We start from the raw sequence: 20143 nt of genomic DNA, 5'->3' as shown, positions 1-20143 counted from the left end.
AATATATATATTCTAATGATAGAAAGTTAAAAGGAGACAAATTCCAGCTCAATAAATATTCAAGCTGCCTAACAGTGAAAGTCAGCTCGGGACGCCCCCAGTGAGTCAGTTGTGCATCAGGAATTGCTGTGACCAGGCCAGGTATTCAAGTAGGTGACTGCAGGGGTCCCTTTACAAAGTCACATCACCTTTAAAATTCTGTGGGTGTTTTTGTCTAGGCTTTCAGGAAGTAGAGAAAGGAGGATAATGAACAGGTACAGAGCACCTGCCCTGTGCCCATCTCTGAGCTCTTTTCATCCTTTCTACAAACCACTGAATTATTCACCCTATTTTACAGATGAGGAAACTGAGGTTCATAAAGTAATGTGCCTTGGGAAAGAAGTAAGGATTCAGACCTAAGTCCTACTGATTCCAAGCACCCTGAGCTGATCACAGCAGAACCTGTCACTTTCTGCGGCCCGCCCTAGGCCTGGGTCTGCTTGCCTGCACCGGAGGGTAGTGGGGGAATGGAACTGGACCTACAGAGGGAAAGGCTGCGTTTCTCTCCTGGGGAAAATAAGTTGGGACTTTCAGTCATTAGAGAAGTTAACAATAGGTGGCGGTACATACCCATAACAATGATGGTGCCTGTGTTAAATCAGTACATTTTCTTTTTCTGAGTTCTGTATTGTTTTCAATCAAAGTGCTTTAAATGAGTCATTTGAGCAATTTATGCAGAGCATCCATTTGAATAATAAAAAAAAAAGCAAATGGGAATGTCAGCTATCAGACGAGTTGCTCTTTGCATTTCTCACTGGGACAATAATGACGCCAGAGCAGATTAGGTGTCCTCTGTCCTAAACCTGGCTTACAGGAGCCTCCTTATGACCCCTTGCTGCTTAGGAGTTTTCCTTCTGCCTTTTCTTTCTCTAAACCTACAGACTGGGGCTACTAGGGATGCTAAGAAAGTGCTTCTTGAAAAACACTTTGTTGTCAAACAACAATGAAATGTGTTCGACTTCAGATGAAGGTTAGGACACAGAGTTGGATCCACAGCCTGGTTGCGTGTATAGCAGATACACAGCCGGCTGGCCCTTTGTGACCACATTTCCGGCAACATCTCTCTGGAGCTTCCCAGATTCAGCACAAGCATAATGAGCTCCCAAGACATCTCTGCCTCTGAGGCTCTGTACGCAAGGCAGTCTGTAGAGCCTTGGGCTCCAACATTCTGCTTTTCTGACTAAGCTGGACGTTTCCTTAAGTTTCTCGAGGGTGAACCTCTGGTGTGTTTTTTTCTTAATGACATAAATGGGCTCCCTTGGTTGGCTTTTGACAACCGCCTCAAATAAAATTTTCCTTCAGACGACCTTATTTGGGAATAAAAAGGAGTCTTTCTTCGGCGAGCTCTGGCCCCGGGATGCTGTATCTAATGAGCATAACTGGATTGTCCCCGTGGGGCAGGACACTGGCTGACACCAAGCAGCCTTATTTGGCTGAGGACCCATTCCTCTTCATCGACAAAAAATGTAAACTCAGTGTCTCAACGCGTTCTTATTGTGTACCAACTATGTGTTTGATGTTGTGCTGGGTGCTACAGTGTGGCCTGAAATTACTTTTCTCCCAGCGTGGATTTGTGTGTGGAAAAAAAAATGAATACAGTATGAGTTAAAAGTTATCATCTTATCATTTATCAGCTTATCAAGTTATCTTTCTTATCTTCTAGTAAAAGTTATCATTTATGAGTTGGGAGTAATATTTGCTCACCCATTGCTCCCTGTGAAGAACACATTAAACTACTTTCTTTAGCAAAATCAGGCAGTTCTTTCGGTTGCTACCAGATGACAAACAGCTGAATGGAATTCGTGTCCTGTTTCCTTCTGCCCAGCCTGCAGAGTGGGATGAACCTGCAGATATGCTTTGTCAACGACAGCGGCAGCGATAAGGACAGCGATGCCGATGACAGCAAGACCGAAACGAGCTTGGACACCCCCTTGTCTCCCATGGTGAGTCCCGAAGCGGCCACTGAGGCTCAGCGTGTGCTCTCCTGGTCGTTTAGCTTCTTTTCTGTTGTTAGTCAGAAACAAACATGTCAGAGGTTAAAAAAGCGGTGTCTCCTGACATTTCTTGACATGGCACGCTCCTAAAATGTGACAGTGATTGAAAAAGCAAAACTGTGATCCAAGAAGGATACGTAAGCTCTGTTAAAGTTAGAGACGACTTTCATACTAAATCGTAAGAGAAATCACATAGGCCCTAAAAATTATAAAAGAAAATACACTATATACCAATCCTTCCCCACTGGGCTTAGAAATATGAGTGCAGACTAACAATGGGACACATTTTAAAAGGCAGGGGATGGGGTCCAGGCAGGGGTGGGAATGGTAGCACATAGCTGTTGCTCAGAGAAGCCAGCAAGGTAATGTGGGTTAAACATTGGTTACTATTCCTTGCACACGTATTACAAAAGATGGCTTGATGATCCTGGGTGCTTGTTGCTGGATTTCTTTCTTCTCTGGGAGGTCTATCGCCTTTCTTACCAAAGACTAACTAATAGGAAACCGTGTTGGTTGTTGAGTGCAATGCCGCGTCAGAACTTCATAGGATATCTGAGATCCTGTCCGCTCCAGGGAGCAACGCACCGCCTTAGCTCTGGGTTAAATATTTTGCTGTGTCTGTTCACTTCAAGAAAGGTTTGAGAGTAAGAATCCAAGAAATATCTCAAGTTTGTTGCAAATATATATTCTCCCTATTATTAATGATGTTACTTTTTATGCTAAAATCAGAGTCTATCACTGACTGAGGAAATAAAGTAGCTTTTAAAACGTTACTTGCGATGGGTACAAATCACATCAAGAGTTGAGTCCCTTGGTGGAGGGAACCCTTGGCTGCTTTGAGAGAGGGCTCAGGGAAGACTGTAAGCTCAGCTCCAAAGATGGTACCCGGCACGCAAAGCTCAGGGCTGCTCTTTTTCCCTTCACAGAGCAAACAGAGTTCTTCCTATTCCGATAGAGACACTACTGAAGAGGAATCCGAATCCCTGGATGACATGGATTTCCTCACAAGGCAAAAGAAATTGCAAGCCGAAGCCAAAATGGCCCTTGCCATGGCCAAACCAATGGCCAAAATGCAAGTAGAAGTGGAAAAACAGAACAGGAAGAAGTCTCCCGTCGCTGATCTTGTAAGCAGCGAACGCTGAAATGCAAACGAGGGTTTGGTGGCTGCAAATGGTTGAGGCTGTCCCAGTCCTTTCCCAGAGTTATGCAAACTTGGGTTTTTACAAGGCAGTGTGTAAAACGTACTGTCATTGAGAAACATTTAAGTCTGTTTCTTTTTCCTTCCTACTGTATCACTGAAGGATACACACGCAACAGATTTCACTCACAAAAGTAAACTTTGCTCTTGATTCATATCTACTGTGTTTCTTAGGGGCAGTATTATCTGTCATGGGAATATTTTAATTCCTTTAAAGCACTCTCAGTTTAAGAACCCATTGCTATGGCAAACTCACTATTGCTTTAGCTCATGTTCCCCCCTTTTCAATGAAGACAGTATGGCAGAGTGGATGAGAGCCCTGGGCTTTGGAGCTTAAGACTAGCTCTGCCATTGACCTACTGTGGGGCTCTGGACACGTCTCAGTTTTCTCATCTATAAAATGGGTATAATAATAATAGCTGTGTCAGAGCACGATTGTGGAAAAAGTAGTCAAAGCACTTAGCACAGTGCTTGTACCATGCTATAAGTTAATAAGTAGCTGACATTATTAATTTTATCCATGTCATTGACATTACTTGAGCTCCCTGGTAATTCATTTGTGGATGTAATAATTGACTCTCAGTCGTAGACCAGTCCATATTTGAGTAGTGTCCCATTCTGATGCCAATAGCGTTTCAGATGATGTGCATATATGGAGGGCCTCACATTGGGAAAGTCAGATGGGGAAAGCTTTTAAGCAAGGAACCTGAAGTGGATGAATGAAGGTGGGTCTTTTAGGAGAAAACTGGGTCGTACGTCCAGTGTGCTTGCAGCTCACCCCTCCATTTCTTCCCTTTCTGTCTTCAGCTGCCACACATGCCTCATATAAGTGAATGCTTGATGAAAAGAAGTTTAAAGCCCACTGACCTGAGAGACATGACTATTGGGCAGCTACAAGTGATAGTCAATGATCTCCATTCCCAGATAGAAAGTAAGTGTAAGATGCTCTGGAAAATGGGATATTAAGTGTAAAATACCATGGGATGGATAGTACTATTTCCTGGGTTCAGCTCCTTGGTACGTTTCATTGGGGTCCTCCTGTGTACTTGCAAGGAAAAGAAGAGAATCACAACGCTCTCTTTCTGTTTTTGGTTTTTTTTACTGTAAAATGTTGAGAAACTTTAAGACTTTTTCAAGGTTCACAGAGGTTAGGGATCCTTTTTATTCGCCTGAAATCCCCAGCTCCCAGCACAGTGCCTGGCATATAGTTGGCTCCCAACGCCTGTTTGTAGAATATAATTTCGTAGTTACAAGTCATTTATTATACAGTTATACGCTCAGCTTTACTTGCACGTACATTCATTTTAGGTCATCAAATTCTATTCGACTTATGCTGTGGGACTCCAGGTGGTGAAAGTATATGTGACCGATATGTGAAAATTATAGGGTGAGGAGGCGTGGGCCTTTTTCCCCCAGAATGAAGAAGGGCCTCCACAGGAAGTGTGCAGGGCCGGTGGTCAGTGAGTGGCATTCACTCGAAGTGATTGGTTACGCAGGGAAGGGCAGGTGCTGGACCAATGAGAGAGCTCGCTCACTGGGACAGCATGCTTAGCCCAGGTGAACTCACGAGCCCTCCAGCCTCTGGAACATACAAGTCCATAAAGTCCGTAGGCTGATAGATTAAAACCACCTAAGAGACATGCCAACCAAATGCAAACCAACTAGATGTATTTACCTATTCAGGTACAATAAAGGTATTGTGGTTATGTTAAATTTTTTTTAAAAAGAGACCTGTCTTTAGAGACACATACTGAAGCATTTACAGATGAAATAATATGATGTCTGAAATTCTCTTTCAAATGATCTAGTGGGAGAAGGGGAGATAGATGAGTTCAAGACTGCCCATGAGTTGATAACTGTTGAAGCTGGCTGGATGCATGGGGCAGGGGGATTCCTTAAACAATTCTCTTTCCTTTTGTATCTCTTTGAAAATGTCCATAATAAAAAATTTAAAACTTCATACAGAAAAGACATTCCCACACACTGTGCAGGCACCCTACTGAGTACTAGTATAAAAAGCTACCCTAAGAACCCACTAGAAAAAATAAAATTGGATGTATTCAGTGACAAGTTAATACCTTCAGCATTTTAAAATCAAGAGAAAGGATTTAACATTTTAATTAGGAAACCATAGATTCACAGGCTTTTAAAAAATTCTACTACATTTTAATTTTAGTTGAGCATAAATTACTAGGAATTAAGGACTTAAAAGGCTTTCTGATCTTTTACCACTGAAACATCCTTCTTAGACTTTTAAATGATAACATTGCCAGCTAGTCCTTTTCAGGAGTAGATGGAGTTTTAGACCTCTTTGTATGACTTTTTTGGTCCTTTTCTAAATTGAAAACTAATCTGAACTAAAGGCAGACAAATGCATCATTTGAGGTCAGGATCTCTGAAAACATTTCCAAGGAGGACCTCGCTGAATACCCCCTTCCTTTCTTTGATTTCTGGGCCCAGAACTCTTGCTGAATGAATGCTATCCCTCATGTGTCCACATGTCCAGACCTAGAAGCTTTCACTCTTAGCTGATGTGAGGGGGGAAAAGCAAGAGAGAGCTCCCTGCTTGTTTATATTTTTCAATGGCAGAAGCCAAATTAAACCCAGTACACTGATTTCAGGAAGACTAGTTATGTTTCCATCTATTTTATGCCCGGTAGAAATCCTGAAGAATACTTTCCTCAGCACCCATTGTCCAGAGAACTCAGGGGTTGTTTCTTCAGGTCTTACACATCTGGTTCTCACACAGCTTTAGATATTACTGTTTCCTAGAACAACCTGCACGTAGGCTCCTCGCCTCGACCCCGAGGAGCCTTTGAGCATCCTCAAGGTGCCTTCCTCCCCAGCTGGGGGGGTCTGATGGGGCTCTTGTCGGGTGCAGTGGCCCCCCCAGCTCTCCGTGTGGCAGGAGCACCCTGAAGATGAACGGTGGAAAACTTAACGTGCCCCAGACTTCCGCGTTCACATTTCTTGAAAACAAAATCCCGCTTCTTCTAACAAGCTGTTTTCCTAACGGCTAACAATTTCTTTTCCCACTCTCATGTGAATGTAATTGGATATACTTTGTACTCCTTTTCTGTCAACACTTCTATAAGTATGCAAGCTAGTCGTGCTCTCAGATTGGTGACCTCTCCTGGGCTTATGAGAAGCTAATGTAAGAACTCTACATTTTAGCAAAAATAGTCTCCTGCTATGTTTAACTGTTTGTGTATATGTTTGTGTCTATCGTACGTACGTAATGGTGCATGAGTGGTTTCACGTCCTGACTTAGGTGCAATTTTACCTGTTTCTAAATGCTTTCGTTTCTTTGCCCCAGGCTTGAATGAAGAGTTGGTCCAGCTGCTCCTCATACGAGATGAGCTGCACACAGAGCAAGACGCCATGCTGGTGGACATCGAGGACCTGACCAGGTCAGTGGTGCCTCATCTTTGCAAAGAAGGAAGGAAGCCTGGGATGGTTGGAAGTCTAAGAATTAAGGCAAGAGCGAGCTCTAGAGAACTTCTTTCCTTACTTCCGTCAGTAACTCGCCTAATCTCTGCTGGTGTCAGCTGTTTAGATGGAGGGGAAGCGGCCAAAACTGCTCCCATCCAAATGCATGGCTTCTTCACAACCATCCTCCCCTAGTGATGGATTGTAAGTGCATTAGAACTTCATCCACCCCCACTTAAATCAGGTCAGCAATTCTGGCCTAAGGACATTATCCTGAAGGACTGTCCCCTTGAGAGTCGTCCCTAAGCCATTCCATGCTGGCACGATTCCAGCACGTGGTGGGTACCACCAAGTGGCACTTGGTGTTATATGACCTGACTCTTGATCGCATCTGCCATGCCCGGAAGGCAAGGACACTGGCATCTTTCCACAGCACCAGCGCCACCAGATTGCTCTCACCATGGGGAGACTCCAAGACTTGAGTTTCTAGCTGGGCCTGGTTCCGAGCGCCTGTCTGTAAAGAGGTAAAGAATGCTTCCTTCCCTGGGGCATAGGGAAACTAGGCTAATGCTGGTCAAGATCTTGCATTTCTTCATAGTTTTCCTTGTGGAAAGGCCTCTCACCATAAATATATAAAGTATATGAAATACCGTGAGCATTCCTATGATCCTGTACTGTATTTACGATGCCGCCTTTTCTGAGACGGTTTATAGGAAGTCTTTAAACCACAAGGCAACAGTTACTATTAATCCCAGAAATGGTATTCAGAGAGTAGAAGCTCCCAAGGAGAGAAAGAAAACTGCTTGTCACGGTAACATAAGGAATTAACCACATGATCCAGAACCATCCAGGAGAAGTTTGAAAACATATGTAGTGAAAATGCTCTCAGCACTCACCACAGGGACCACTTCTCAGTGTGTAACACTGGGTAAAATATTTTTCTAAATGCAGTGTTATAAAAATAGCTCGGGTAGCAAAATAAATGCTGCAGAACTATGTTTAAGTTAGTTTTTAAAGACCTACGGGCAGCACTCTGTTTTGTACGCTTTGGATGTTATATTGCCTCACCCCTAACAAAAAAACGAAAACCCAAAAACCCAGAAGGTCTTCTCATAGCGTCTTAGCATATTTGCCTGCATGTGAAATATAGTAACACTCAAATACTATTATTGCCCCCTACAGCCGTATTCGGGCACTGCACCAACAATTGTAAGACACCTGCCTTTTTGTTACGCGAACAGCTTTGCATATAGGGATTAAGATTATGGGAAATCAGTAGTGAAATATACAACCAGGACATGCATCTTCTGAAAAATATATAGACTCTTTCGTCAATTCTGTGGCTTGCCTATGATAACAGAGACCGTTTCTCTGCCCCTCAGAGCAGCGTTGGCACCCCTCGTTGCTAAGATGACATTCAGAGGCTCCTCCCTTCTCTCAGAATGTTAGGCTATTACTTAGGTTTGCAGTGAATTTTGCTTATCCCTTCAGATGGTGTGATCCTGGGAGACAGGGTGGGCAGAACCATGGGGTTCAAAGGAGAGGAGTCACTAATTTAAAGGTACTGGAGGAACCCTTTAAATTAGAGCAGGTGGGGAGAAGTTTCTATGCCCATTCCTGGCTGCAGAAATAGAATTTTGCTCATGGAGGGATCTAAGGATACTTAAACTTCCCTAAAGGTTGCAGTGCCAGAGTTTTGCAGCCAGATCCCAGAAGGCCAAGCGCTTGGCCGCTGGGAAGCCCTGTTCACCTATTCCCTTTACCTGTGCAGCTCCTACCATTCAGGTGTCAGTTCAGATCGGTGGTTCTCAATTTTGGCTGCACATTGGAACCACCTGGGGAGTTTTTAAAATACTGATGTCTGGGTCTCACTTCCAGAGATTCTGATTTAATTATTCTGTGAAGTAGCCTGTGCATTAGGAGTTTTTAAATCTTTCCAGATGATTCCAACGCACAGCCTAATTTGAAAACCCTGGGTTTAGATACCTCTTTGGAGAAGTGCTCCCTGATCCCCCAAGACTGATGTAGGGCCCTCTGTGCTCCTGGCAGCATGGCATCCCTCCCAAGTAAAGGCTAATCCTATTGTGTTATATGGTTTACAACCAACCTGGCTGTAAGCCCCCTGAAAGCAGAGACAACACTATTTTCATTCATTGCTGTGTCCTCAGAACCTAATACAGGGCCTGCCAAGTACGTAGTAGGTCCTCAATAGGGATTGTTGATAAAAAGAAGTCCTTGTGGAGCTTGAGTGAAATAAATCCTAGTAAAGACTTTATAAATAGTTGACGAGAACCTTTTGGTTTTATGATCGGAAACCCTTTCCCTCCTTTGTTTACAATTTTAATGAAATTCACCCTTGTATGTATGTCTCAGAATAACACCCAGCTTTCAATATTTTCTGAAGCTCTTGCCTGCCTGTTCTTTCCTACTGTCTCAGAAAACCCCTTGTTGTTTGTATGCACGCACACACACACACACACACAGAGATACATATTTTAAAACTGCTCTAAGAACTACACTTTAATTAGCTACCACGGAATCTTAGTCACTGGGCATCAAAATATTTCTTGAGCTGAATTTGTTCAAGTGAGGCCCATGAGCTACTTTATGAAAATGTTAAAAAAAAAAAGATGGTCTGCTAGAAGGCATAATTTCTTTTTTAGGAATAGGGTGCTATTGATGTCTTTTTCCTGAGTCCCTTTGTTGGTAAATGAATATCAGAATATTCTTTGTGGGCTGCTGCATGTGGCAGGGACGCTGCTGTCACTTCTCTGTTTCTGAATGTATTTGCCCTGTAACACAGATGGGAGACATTCTGCATAATGCCAGTGAGTTTAAACTTGATGTCACTGACCACCCAAGGCTAGGCAGCACCCAGAAACTGCCCCTGGACCTTTGATGACAGCTGAAAACCACACCCTTAGATGCTTTTCTCTTGCCAGATTTATAATTTCCTAAGATCCTCCTTCAAAACATTTGTTTCTTGCAGCCTGCAGACCCTGCCACTCCCTGGGAAGACGTTTACTTAGTGCCCGATCGAGTGATGTAAGCAGCTTAGCCATTCCTCCCACTTCATCTCCACTGGCCAGCTGCTGGTTAGCCCAACTTTGGTCTCACAGGCCGTAATAGGGCTTGATGAGTAAGACTCACCCCACCCTGTGGCCCGCTCACTGCCGTGATCATGCCCTTGGGACTAACTGAGGGGGAAACAATATGCAAATGTGGGAAATCTTGACAACCACAAAGGCCTACCGTTTGTTTGGAAGACATTAGCCTTTGTAAGAATAAAACTGAACTATTGTATTATTAACAAGAGCCCTGTTAATACTTAGATTTGCATCTATGTGCGTGTTTGGATAAAGTAGTCATGCAGTTACTTTCTGTCACAACACCTTGTTTTGACTTTTTGCTTAGCACTTAATCTTCTATCTGCTCTCTCCTTGCTTGCTGTCTGTTCCTTGCTCGTCTCTTTCCATTACAATATATACTCCATGAGAACAAAGATCACTGCTCACCACCGGATCCCCAGCTCCCGGAGCACAGAGAAGGCACATATTAAACATGTGTTGAATAAATTATCCTAGTTACTTTTCTCTTTTCATTTTTAAACACGGCACTTTTCTTCTCAAAGGAATGTGACCTCTACATGTCTCAGGTTAATCCCGTGGCTTACTAAATAAAAGGAATCGTACATAGAATATAAAACTTGGAAGAGGGCGAATCCATTTGAACGAAGTACCGTTTCTTGAGTCTCTTGATTTCACTATGAGTAACTCCGAGCCTCCGTTTGGAGGATGTCTTAGCTGTTGATGGGAAAGCAGTTTGGCTTTCTCCTTAGCACTAAATAATTGTATTATTCATTTTACAGACACGCTGAGAGTCAGCAGAAGCACATGGCCGAGAAAATGCCTGCAAAGTGAAAAGAAGCCATCCAACCAGAGGACAAGCTAGAATTTATTTTGCTTCTGTGGTTGTAAAAATGCTGTTGCTAAAGGTGGCATAGAAACAAACAAATATCAGTGTTAGTCATCGATAATGTCTGAAGCTTAACGTCCAGTGATTGGCCTTTGCTTCTTAATTTATTTTAATTTTTTTACTGTGCCACTAAATATCAGGCATTTTAATAAAATATTGTTACAAAAAATGTACAGTACTTACACCATCCCAAATCATGGTTAATCAAAGAGGGTAGTTTTAACTTTATTTTTATTTGTTTAGAGATTCTGAGTTGGAGCAGTATTTTACCATTTGACCGCTTTCATTCTTCACTGTAGTTTTAAAGAAGAACTGTAAATGACGGTGCTATCCAAGTCAAAAAATACATGCCTGCCTCGTAGTGAAGTTGTAGGTCTCTGTAATATGTATATTTTAATCAGTTTTCAACATTTTGTGAATGTTGACTACCTGAAGTTCATTTTTAGATGTGCTATTAACATTCTGTTGGATTCAGAGGGTTCCTTAAAAGTTTTATGTATAAATATGTAAAATAAAAATTAAAACTTTGTTTCATAGGATATGTCTTTTTGCTCACTAGCAAGCCCTACACTGGCTGTACTTCTTCCCTCTTCACTCTTCCTCAACTGAAATCCCCAGCGGGAAGCTTTTATCAGCGAAGAAACAAAGGGCTCCGGAGAATAAGAAATGCAGGGAATCGCCAAGAAGATCGTGGAGAGTATGGGAGAGTGTGTGTGTGTGTGTGTGTGTGTGTGTGTGTGTGTGTGTGTGTGTGTGAGAGAGAGAGAGATCCAAAGATGACAACATCAGGCACATCAGAGCCAGCATTGTTACTGCTGAAAGTTATCAGTCTGGAATTTCAATACTTTATTATTTAATAGCTGCTGGTTTTGTCAGAGCCAATGACTGCATCCAAACTGCGTTTCCCAAATTTGCCACGTGAACAGATGACGCCTGCTTTTACACTTTTCCCAAGGCCAGTTGGTGCCGTTTTTCACATTTTAACCACTTCTATTGGTCTCATGAAGAAAAATGCCAAGTCTAAAGCAGGTTACAGACTGTTCCTCAATAGGTAGAGAGTTTCAGAAAATCGACGTAATTAGCGAATGTCCACGCAGGTATTAGAGAACCTTAAACTAAAGCTGAGATGAGCAATCAACATTCCAGAACCACCCACAGACCACCTGGTTTCACTATAAGGTTCATGATGTAATCTGAAGATAGAAGGTTAGTCAGTTTCCTTTTTTAAAAATACCCAGATAGATATTTTAAGTAATTCAGAGTTGCCAATTTTCATAGCCTTCTTCTTTTAGTAAAATAGTCCGTCTTACATTGAAACACTCATCATTTCTTTATGGGCTTCAATCAAGTTATTTTCATTCGGAATAGAAAAATAATGCAGCCCATAAATACATTTTGGTTTTCGACAGTTGGCTACGGAACAGGACAGGTTGCTCGCCACTGGGCTGAAGGGTGGAACCCGAAGTCCTCTTTGCACCAAGGTCTCTAACTGAGCCCCGAAGTCCTGCACCAGCTGTCAGTGCTCCCCTGGAGTGACCCCAGCCCTGAAAATCTAGGCACAGCTAGTGGAGCTTTGTTGCTTCAGCTGGGTGAGAATATTGGTCACTAAGCCAGCGGTTCTCATCTTCAGCGACACAGTGGAATCACTTGGGGAACTTTAGAAACCACGGGGGCCTGGGTCCCACCCCCATAGACACTGATTTAATTGGTCCAGGATTTTTTAAAGGTCCCTTGGTGACACTAATGTAAAGAACCACTACCTTGGACTTCCTTCTTTTTTAGCTTTTCTTAAATCATTTTTTAGTATCTTTTTTTTTCTAATTGAAATATATTCCTATTAATTTGGAACTTTGGGGGAAAGCCAACCTAGGAAGAGTGCCACGAAAATGCCTGAGCCCGAGTGAGAGTGGTAACGTGACCGAAACCTCCTACAGTGACATCTGTAACCTGAAATCCTGACGCTAAAACTCAGCCCACCAAGAAAGATGATCTTCATTTTTTAAATCCTTGCCAGAACTGCCAACTCCAATAAGAATTTAGAAATGAGTTTTCTCTTTGTCTTAAGCAATGCTGCCTCTCTGGCTTGAAATATGTTCTGAAGAAATCCATGGCCTCGAAATGCTTCAGTTGTCTGAAACCCATAATCATAAGTGAAGGGCCCTAACTCGAGAAGGAAGGAAGTGAGATTACACCCACAAGCGCCCCTCAAAACACTTCTGGGGGCAAAGCCAGCTGAAAGAAGAGCAGTTCTTCCCACCACCCCAAGACCATCAAAGGAGATTACACCAGTGTACCCATGTTCCTTTCACACTTCCCTGCCTCTGGTAGAGATGTCACCAAGTGACTCACCTCCAAGGGGATTCTTTCAAAATTGGGTCTTTCCAGCCCCTTTGATTAGCTTTTTCAGCAAGGACTGGGATTATTCCCAACAGGATTCTTATCTGCTGTAGATCACCCTTCCGTACATTAATTAGCACCCTCACTAGTTTACCTGGCTGAGTTAGATGCTAGAATTCCTGAGTTAAAAAATAGGGCCACCTATCCTCCCAATTTTAAGAGAGAGGTGTAAGCAAGAACGCACAGGCTTTGGAACCAGAAGGGACTGGGCACAATGCTGACTCTACCATCTTCCTAGTGATTTGACCTTAAGCAAGTTACTAAAGCTCTACGTTATTTTACCTTCTGCAGATAAGATCTCTTGGGATTATTCTAAAGATTGAATAAAACAGTGTCCGTGAAAGCACTGGCACCCAGTAGATACCCAATAATTGTTGACAGGAGAAGTAAATGATCACAGTTTGGGTAGAGGAGGCATTCTGTGTTTTACCAGTTTCTGAGGTTTAACACATCCTTGTAGGCTTTTTCTTGTTTATTAATCATTAACTTACAAAACAGATGCTTAAGGGAAAAGTTCACTTCAATCTTCAAGCCCCCCTCCCTCCTCCAAATACTGATGTTAATACTTAGAGTGTATTCTCACACACCTTTCTCCACACTTATACAGATACACACATACAGGTTTTGTGTTTCAATTTGTTTATGCAAAGGTGGGAGCACAGAAAACTCAGTGCTTTGCAACCTGCTTTGTCCGTGGACACCCTTCCAGGTCAGTACATACAGACCTAAGCCATTCTTTTTAACAGCTGTATAGTAATGCCCAGTATGCTGGAACATACTTTTATTAGTCATTCCCTTTACTGATGGACATGAAGGATCTTCCCAGATCTCTGCCACTAAAAACAGCGATGCAATAAACATGCTTGTACTTACATCTCCGTGGGCTTTAATTCTGTGATGACCTCATTTTTTTCTTTAAACATTACTTGGTATTTGTTTAGATACTTCAAACTACAGAGAGCTAATTAAGGTAGGGAAGACCAGGTGAGTCTACTGAAGAGAAGTTTAGTTTCTTAAAATTAGACCAACTGCCCTTATCTGACTAACACCAACTCATTTCTAGAGCACAGGTGTTACTTCCTTGATGCAACTGTTTCTCTCTATTAACACACACACACACACACGCACGCACGTGCAACTTAGCCTCCAAGGATTGTCATCTGCTTCCTGAATACAGATTTTTCTCTATTTCCTGTTTGAGGGTAGAGGCAAACCTCAACCATCTTTGTAATGATAGCCCTCAGCACAGAACGCAGAGTTTTCTCTCGAAGAGAAACCCTGATCATTGGGACCCACCCTTTTTCTTTGCGGTACGCAGGCCTCTCGCTGTTGTGGCCTCTCCCGCTGCGGAGCACAGGCTCCGGACGCGCAGGCTCAGCGGCCATGGCTCACGGGCCCAGCCGCTCCGCGGCATGTGGGATCTTCCCGGACCGGGGCACGAACCCGTGCCCCCCGCATTGGCAGGCGGACTCTCAACCACTGCGCCACCAGGGAAGCCTGGGACCCACCCTTTTGACACTTCCACTAGCTGGTGGACCCTACTCTTCCTGATGCCTGACACCTCTCAGCTGCCGGAGGAGCCCCTCAGCCTGATTTTCACTCAGGTTTAATCTCATCGTTTTCAAGCTTGAAACCCCATGACTGGCTGACGCTTCTTAAGTCCCTCCCCTCTCAAAATTTTTGATCTATGATCGTGGAGACTTTCCTTCCACAGAATGTCATCTCTGCTGTCTCTGACAGACAGCCCTATGGCGGGTATAGCTAGCCATCTACTGAAATTCATCCCTCTCCACCATGTTCTTAGTTACATAGTTGTCCCTGGGAAGTGGCTAAACAAACAGGGACTACATTTCCCACCCACCATCCATTTGCATTTAGATGTGACCCATGACCGATTTTCACCAACAGAGTGAGTGTGATGTGTCTTAATTCTAGCCAAGGCTTTGAAGAAGGGGTCTGCCTTCTCCATGGTTTCTTTTTCTCCTTGCACCAGCTGCTATCACAAGGACCTAGCGGAAGGCAGAGCCACAATATGGAAGGAGTTTGGGTCCCTGAGTCCACTGCATGAAGAGAGCTGCCTGCTGTCCAGTAGGGTTTGCCCCATACGGTTGCAGAAGTGAGAAAAACTCTGATTATGTTTGAGCCATTATACTGCATTGAATCTCTTTGTTACCATAGCTAGCATTACCATAACTAATGCAAGTCCTTAACAAGGACAGCCATAGTCCTTTAAGAAAGAGCTGGAACACAAACCCAGGTCTCTGAAGACAAACCCTGTGTTCTTAACCACCAACCCACATTGCTAGAGGCTGTGCCTCTTCCCTCTAGAAAATCTTCTCTAGGTCAGTGACTCACCCTTTTTCACTTCATGGACCTCTTCAGTTTAGTTTAAATCCTAACCCCCAGTCTATATCTTCCTTTAGCCACTGGGGCAGAAACTGGATAAGGTCAAAATAAGATTTGTCATGAGCAAACAATCAATTCATTCCAGAAACAAGAACTTGGATTTTACTATAATGTCAGAAACACAAATATTTATCAAGTGACTACAGGAGACCACTTTGGTGTCCAACTGGAAGAGCCTTGGGTATCTGCAATCCTCAGGACCAGGCTTTGACTATTACCACCCCAGCTGAATTCTGATGCTTAGAAACACGATTACCTTTTGCACTGACGTTCATTTATTTTTTCTAAATAGGATATGACACATTCTTATGAAGTAGGTTGATGGGTAATGAGTTTTTCAGGATATTTTAATTGAGGCTTATAGTCAGTGGTTGGTATAAATTAGTATTATATTAAATAATTTATGAATTATGGTCCAGCTGTGCAGAATGACAAGAACGTCTCACTCCTAATTTCTCAGAGTCCAAAAGGTCTTTCATTTAGTAGCCTTGGTAGGAAATGATTCACCAGGACGAATTAATTGGCCATAAGAAATGCTTTGCCCAAGCGTCCTTCTCTCCGTCCATCCCCCTATTCTATAACAAAGCTCTGCCTATGTTTGTAACACGGCCCTTGTTTTTCAGGCTACTGAATCCACTTCCTCACACACTGTACAAGAGCACAAGGTAGAAAAGCGATACTTAGTGAAAGGCAGTTTTATTTTCACCCTCTAGACTAGCCATTCAAACTTCCTTCATGATTATTTACTACAACAGTCTCTCTTCTTTTATATTCAATCAATACCTTATTTGCTTTCTGGCTTTGCAGAAAATAGTGGCGTGTATCCTGACTCTGGTAATGCACAGACAAGGCTGGAAGTGAGTTCTTTAATTTTCTGCCTCATAAGGTTACTTCCTTCCAGATGTCTGTTAGTTCTCAGTAGAAATTACAGTCTGTAATGACGTGTTCTCTCACCTTATGAGGGGGCTTTTTAGGTCACAGAGCACTCCCCATGTATTAGAAATGGCATTTGAAAGACAACCAGGGGTTCACCTTGGGAGCAATTCAGATGTGAGGGTTCAAGGTGAAAACGGTGTGGACTCTTACAGGCAACAGCGAGGGAGGACTTTCCTGTTTATCACAAAGCATCCGCTTCCTCTTTCCAGTGATGTGAAGGACTCCCGTCCCTGCTGCTTAAGAAGGCTGATTTTAAGATGTGTCATTGTCTCCGATGCAAATCAGGTTGAAAATGGAACTCCAGGCGACTCTGTCAGGCTAAGTAATTTTTTTAAGGGAAGTAATAAATGCCTCAGGAGCAATAATTCGGTGTGGGGATATTTCATATGGGAGGAATAAATCCATCTCCCTGCAGTTCTGGCTAAACTAAGAGTGGGAGGAAAACAGAACACGGGCCTTTTCGGAGTTCCCAAACAGTCTGACCGCACTGCAAGTCGGGGTGCTGGGTCTTTAGGGAGACAGCAGTTTTCACTTCCCGGACCCGAGGCCAAGAGCCGGAGAGGCGAACGTGCGGACTGGGGACGTGGACGTTTCAATGAACGGCCCAGGAAACCAGGCAGCATCTGCAGACCAGGGCGCCTCTGCTGCAGGCCTTCCCACGATGGCCACATCCTCCACGATGGCATTTTGGTGCCTGGAACCCGTTTGCCAAGCAGCTCCTGGTGCTATCGCCTCTGTGAGAGTCAGAGGTAGAGAACCCCCAGTGTGCCTTTCAGGGACTTGCAGTTTCCCATGAGGATGTTATGTTCTGCTGTCCCCAGTGGGACCCGGTGAAGTTCTGAGGCAGGCCCGCCCCCAGGAGGTCTGAGGCCTAGAAGGGGTTTGGCAAAGGCAGCCTTGAAAGGGCTGAACAACTGAGGTTTTATGAGTTTTGCAAGCAATATGTAAACAATTAAAAACCTCATTTGAGTTTCCTCTACTTCCCAAGCTGATCTGAAGGCCCTCTCCCCAAAACACTCAGGCAAGAATCACTCAGGAAATGCAAATTAATGGGCCTTAGAGGGAAGGGGTAAATCCAATAATAAAAAATAAAACATAAAAGTTTAGAATTATGCCCCTTTTGGCCACACTTGAAATGTGTTGTCCATTTGCCCCTTACAAGAAAGAGTCCTAGATAAACCGTTGTCTTGAAATCTAAACTGTATCTCAAGTCTTATTTTCTTGGTCTCTTGTTTCTACTATAATCAGCCCAGTCCCCCGATTTGCATAACTGCTGTGCCAATGTAGTACCAACAATGCCCTCCCCAATCCACTAAACTAAAAAGTCTCAATGCCCACTTCCTCTTTTCAAAAGTACACACATGTGTATCACTTCCTAAATGACACTCATTGTCAAGAATTTTGGACTATAAAATCATCCAAGAGTTGTTTTTATCTGAGACAGTTAACTGCTCCTTTAAAACATCGCAGTTGCCTTCATATCTTAAGAGCCTCTGTACATACAAGTTGGGGCCAAATATACTCATTCATCCTCAGAATTTTGAATTTCAAAGAAAGCAGGAAGTTCACATACAAATGACTTTCATTTCAGGTGTTTGCATGGATTTTCCTCTACCACCAATTAATTGGGCAAGCAGCATTGCTTTCACATCACACCAGAAAGTGAAAACCAAATCTTAGGGCTACTTCAGATTTCTGAGACAAGTACTTATGGTCATTCCCAACTCAAAGTTACTCAGGCTTCTTGGCTCAAGATGAAAGCGTTTTCATTGGGAATTCCTTTGGCTTCACTTTCCAGGCCAGTCATGTAAACCATCCAAAACATAGACCAGTGTCACAACAACTGCAAGGGGGGGGTGGGCGGCCAGGTCTTTATGAAAATGGTAGCTTTACCTTCCAAGTCCTGAAGCCAAGAGCACAAGAGGGTTGACCGCGAGGATTTGTCCAAAGAATGGAAGAGGTATTTGATAAAACCAGTATTAGAGGCAGCTGGGAAGGGGGAAAGAAGACACTGAGGTACACTAACATGTACGTTGAGCTGTGTAGAGGGGCAAGGAGTTGGACCACTGGTTATGTACATCTCTTCCAGAGGTCACACGTGCAGACGTATTTAGGAGCCAGATTGGTAATGGAAGTAACTGCAACAAGTTGAGTATAAAACAAAAAGGAATGATGGAGAGCACATACATACCCTGGCTAAAGGGATTCACAGCTAAATAAATGCTAGCTACACACATAACTGTTGAGCTGACCCGGCTTCTGCAAAACTTTTCTAGGATTTAAAAATATCCTGGATTCGTTGCAGAGTACATCACCTCTACTAACTAATGTTTTAGCTATACGACATTATTAGCCACCATTGAAAGTCATTCTAAGAAAGAGACCCACAAAACATAGTATTATGTTTACTGACAGAAAGATCTTATTACAACATTACACCATGACAACTTTATGAGGGCCTGGGGAGATATTCCTTTCAGGTGTCAACACCAATATTAGTCAAGTTTATCTGATGATCACTGTAAATTTTCTGACTGATAATGTTGCCCTCTTTGCTTTGGTTTCCAGGAAGCAAAGAACTAAATTTGCAGCGCACCTATGACAAATTAGTTAAGAGCTTGGGATGATGTAACTGTTAAGTGACTGTATTATCCCTATAAGTTGCCTCAGATTCTTTTGAGGAACTGAGAAAGGTGTCATAAGCAAATAAATATCTCTCTATATTTATTTATTTACATTTTATCTATATATTTATCTCTATATATTTATTTAGCCCTCTCTGGCTACCAACACCTGGAAACTTCTCACACTGGCAGAATCTCCAGGTAGCTGCCAAAGACAGAAATCTCTTTTGTTTTAGAAGATCAAGAAAATAAAAACAAGTCCTGATGTCAACAATACCCCATCCCAAATCTCTTTTGTCTGTCCTCTCTTCCATATTTCCACTATCATGCTGTAATCAGATTCTGCTCTTGTGATCAGTGATTGCTATTGTCTTTGTATTCTCAGTGCATGTTACCATTCTTCTGGCTTCTTTGGGGATCTCTTTCCAACTCTGTGTGGTTCTGCTGGGGCTGGGAGACTTGCTGCCTACCCTGTCTATCACAGGAGTGACCCAGGCAGTCACCCCAAATGGAATACCCATTCCCCCCACCCTCCATTAATAATTGGTTCATTAATGTGCATGTGACCCCAGCAGCACCAATCAGAAGCTTCCCTGGAATTGGTATACAGATACTGGACTTGCTCAACTGAGAAAATAAGAGCCTGGCAGCCCTCTTGTGTACTACGTGGAGAGAGAGTTTGCATCAGAAGCTAAGGGATGGTGGGGGAGAAAGAGAAAACCTTGATGACATCCTAGAATTTGGATTTAGTCTGAAGCCAGATCCTCCCCTGGACATTTTGTTATAGCAGCCAATAATATCCCATTTTGTTCACACTAGTTCAGCCAAGTTTCGGTCAAGACTGAAAGAGTCCTGATTGTACTCTGTCTCTGATGTTATGGCCTTGTCCCTGTCACCTCAACCCACCCTCCACACAGCTAAGTGATCTTGTAACATTTCTAAGAAACATCTGATCTTGACATGTCCCTGCTCAATATACTAAAACCTGTCACCCACAGGATAAAATAGAAACTCTCTGCATGATGTTCAAGGCTTATTATGTGGACTGACCACCCTCAGTTACCTGAATAGGCGTTAATAATGACAATACTATGTTCTCTGGCTGAGTCTATGTTCTCTGGGCTAAGATACATTTGGGAAGAAAG

General features: G+C 43.1%; 1 protein-coding gene across 5 annotated transcripts in view; it reads left to right on the top strand.

Annotated features, from left to right (window-relative positions):
• SCHIP1 (schwannomin interacting protein 1) overlaps positions 1 to 11169 on the top strand; it is a 575771-nt gene extending 564602 nt beyond the window's left edge. For 4 of the 5 annotated variants that reach the window (XM_030842357.3, XM_060298476.1, XM_060298477.2 and 1 more), the window contains 5 exons: positions 1865 to 1982; positions 2960 to 3157; positions 4039 to 4162; positions 6548 to 6641; positions 10529 to 11169. In XM_030842357.3, coding sequence (XP_030698217.1) covers positions 1865 to 1982; positions 2960 to 3157; positions 4039 to 4162; positions 6548 to 6641; positions 10529 to 10580 — 586 coding nt within the window. In that variant the 3' untranslated portion in view covers positions 10581 to 11169. Of the gene's footprint in view, positions 1 to 1864; positions 1983 to 2959; positions 3158 to 4038; positions 4163 to 6547; positions 6642 to 7093; positions 7185 to 10528 lie in introns of all 5 variants that reach the window. The other variant, XM_060298475.1, reaches the window with a different exon arrangement.
• Positions 11170 to 20143: the final 8974 nt, after the last annotated feature.

The sequence above is a fragment of the Globicephala melas genome, chromosome 4 (genome assembly GCF_963455315.2).
Source record: "Globicephala melas chromosome 4, mGloMel1.2, whole genome shotgun sequence".
NCBI classification, from domain to species: Eukaryota; Metazoa; Chordata; class Mammalia; order Artiodactyla; family Delphinidae; genus Globicephala; species Globicephala melas.
This window is presented reverse-complemented; position numbering and strand designations above follow the sequence as displayed.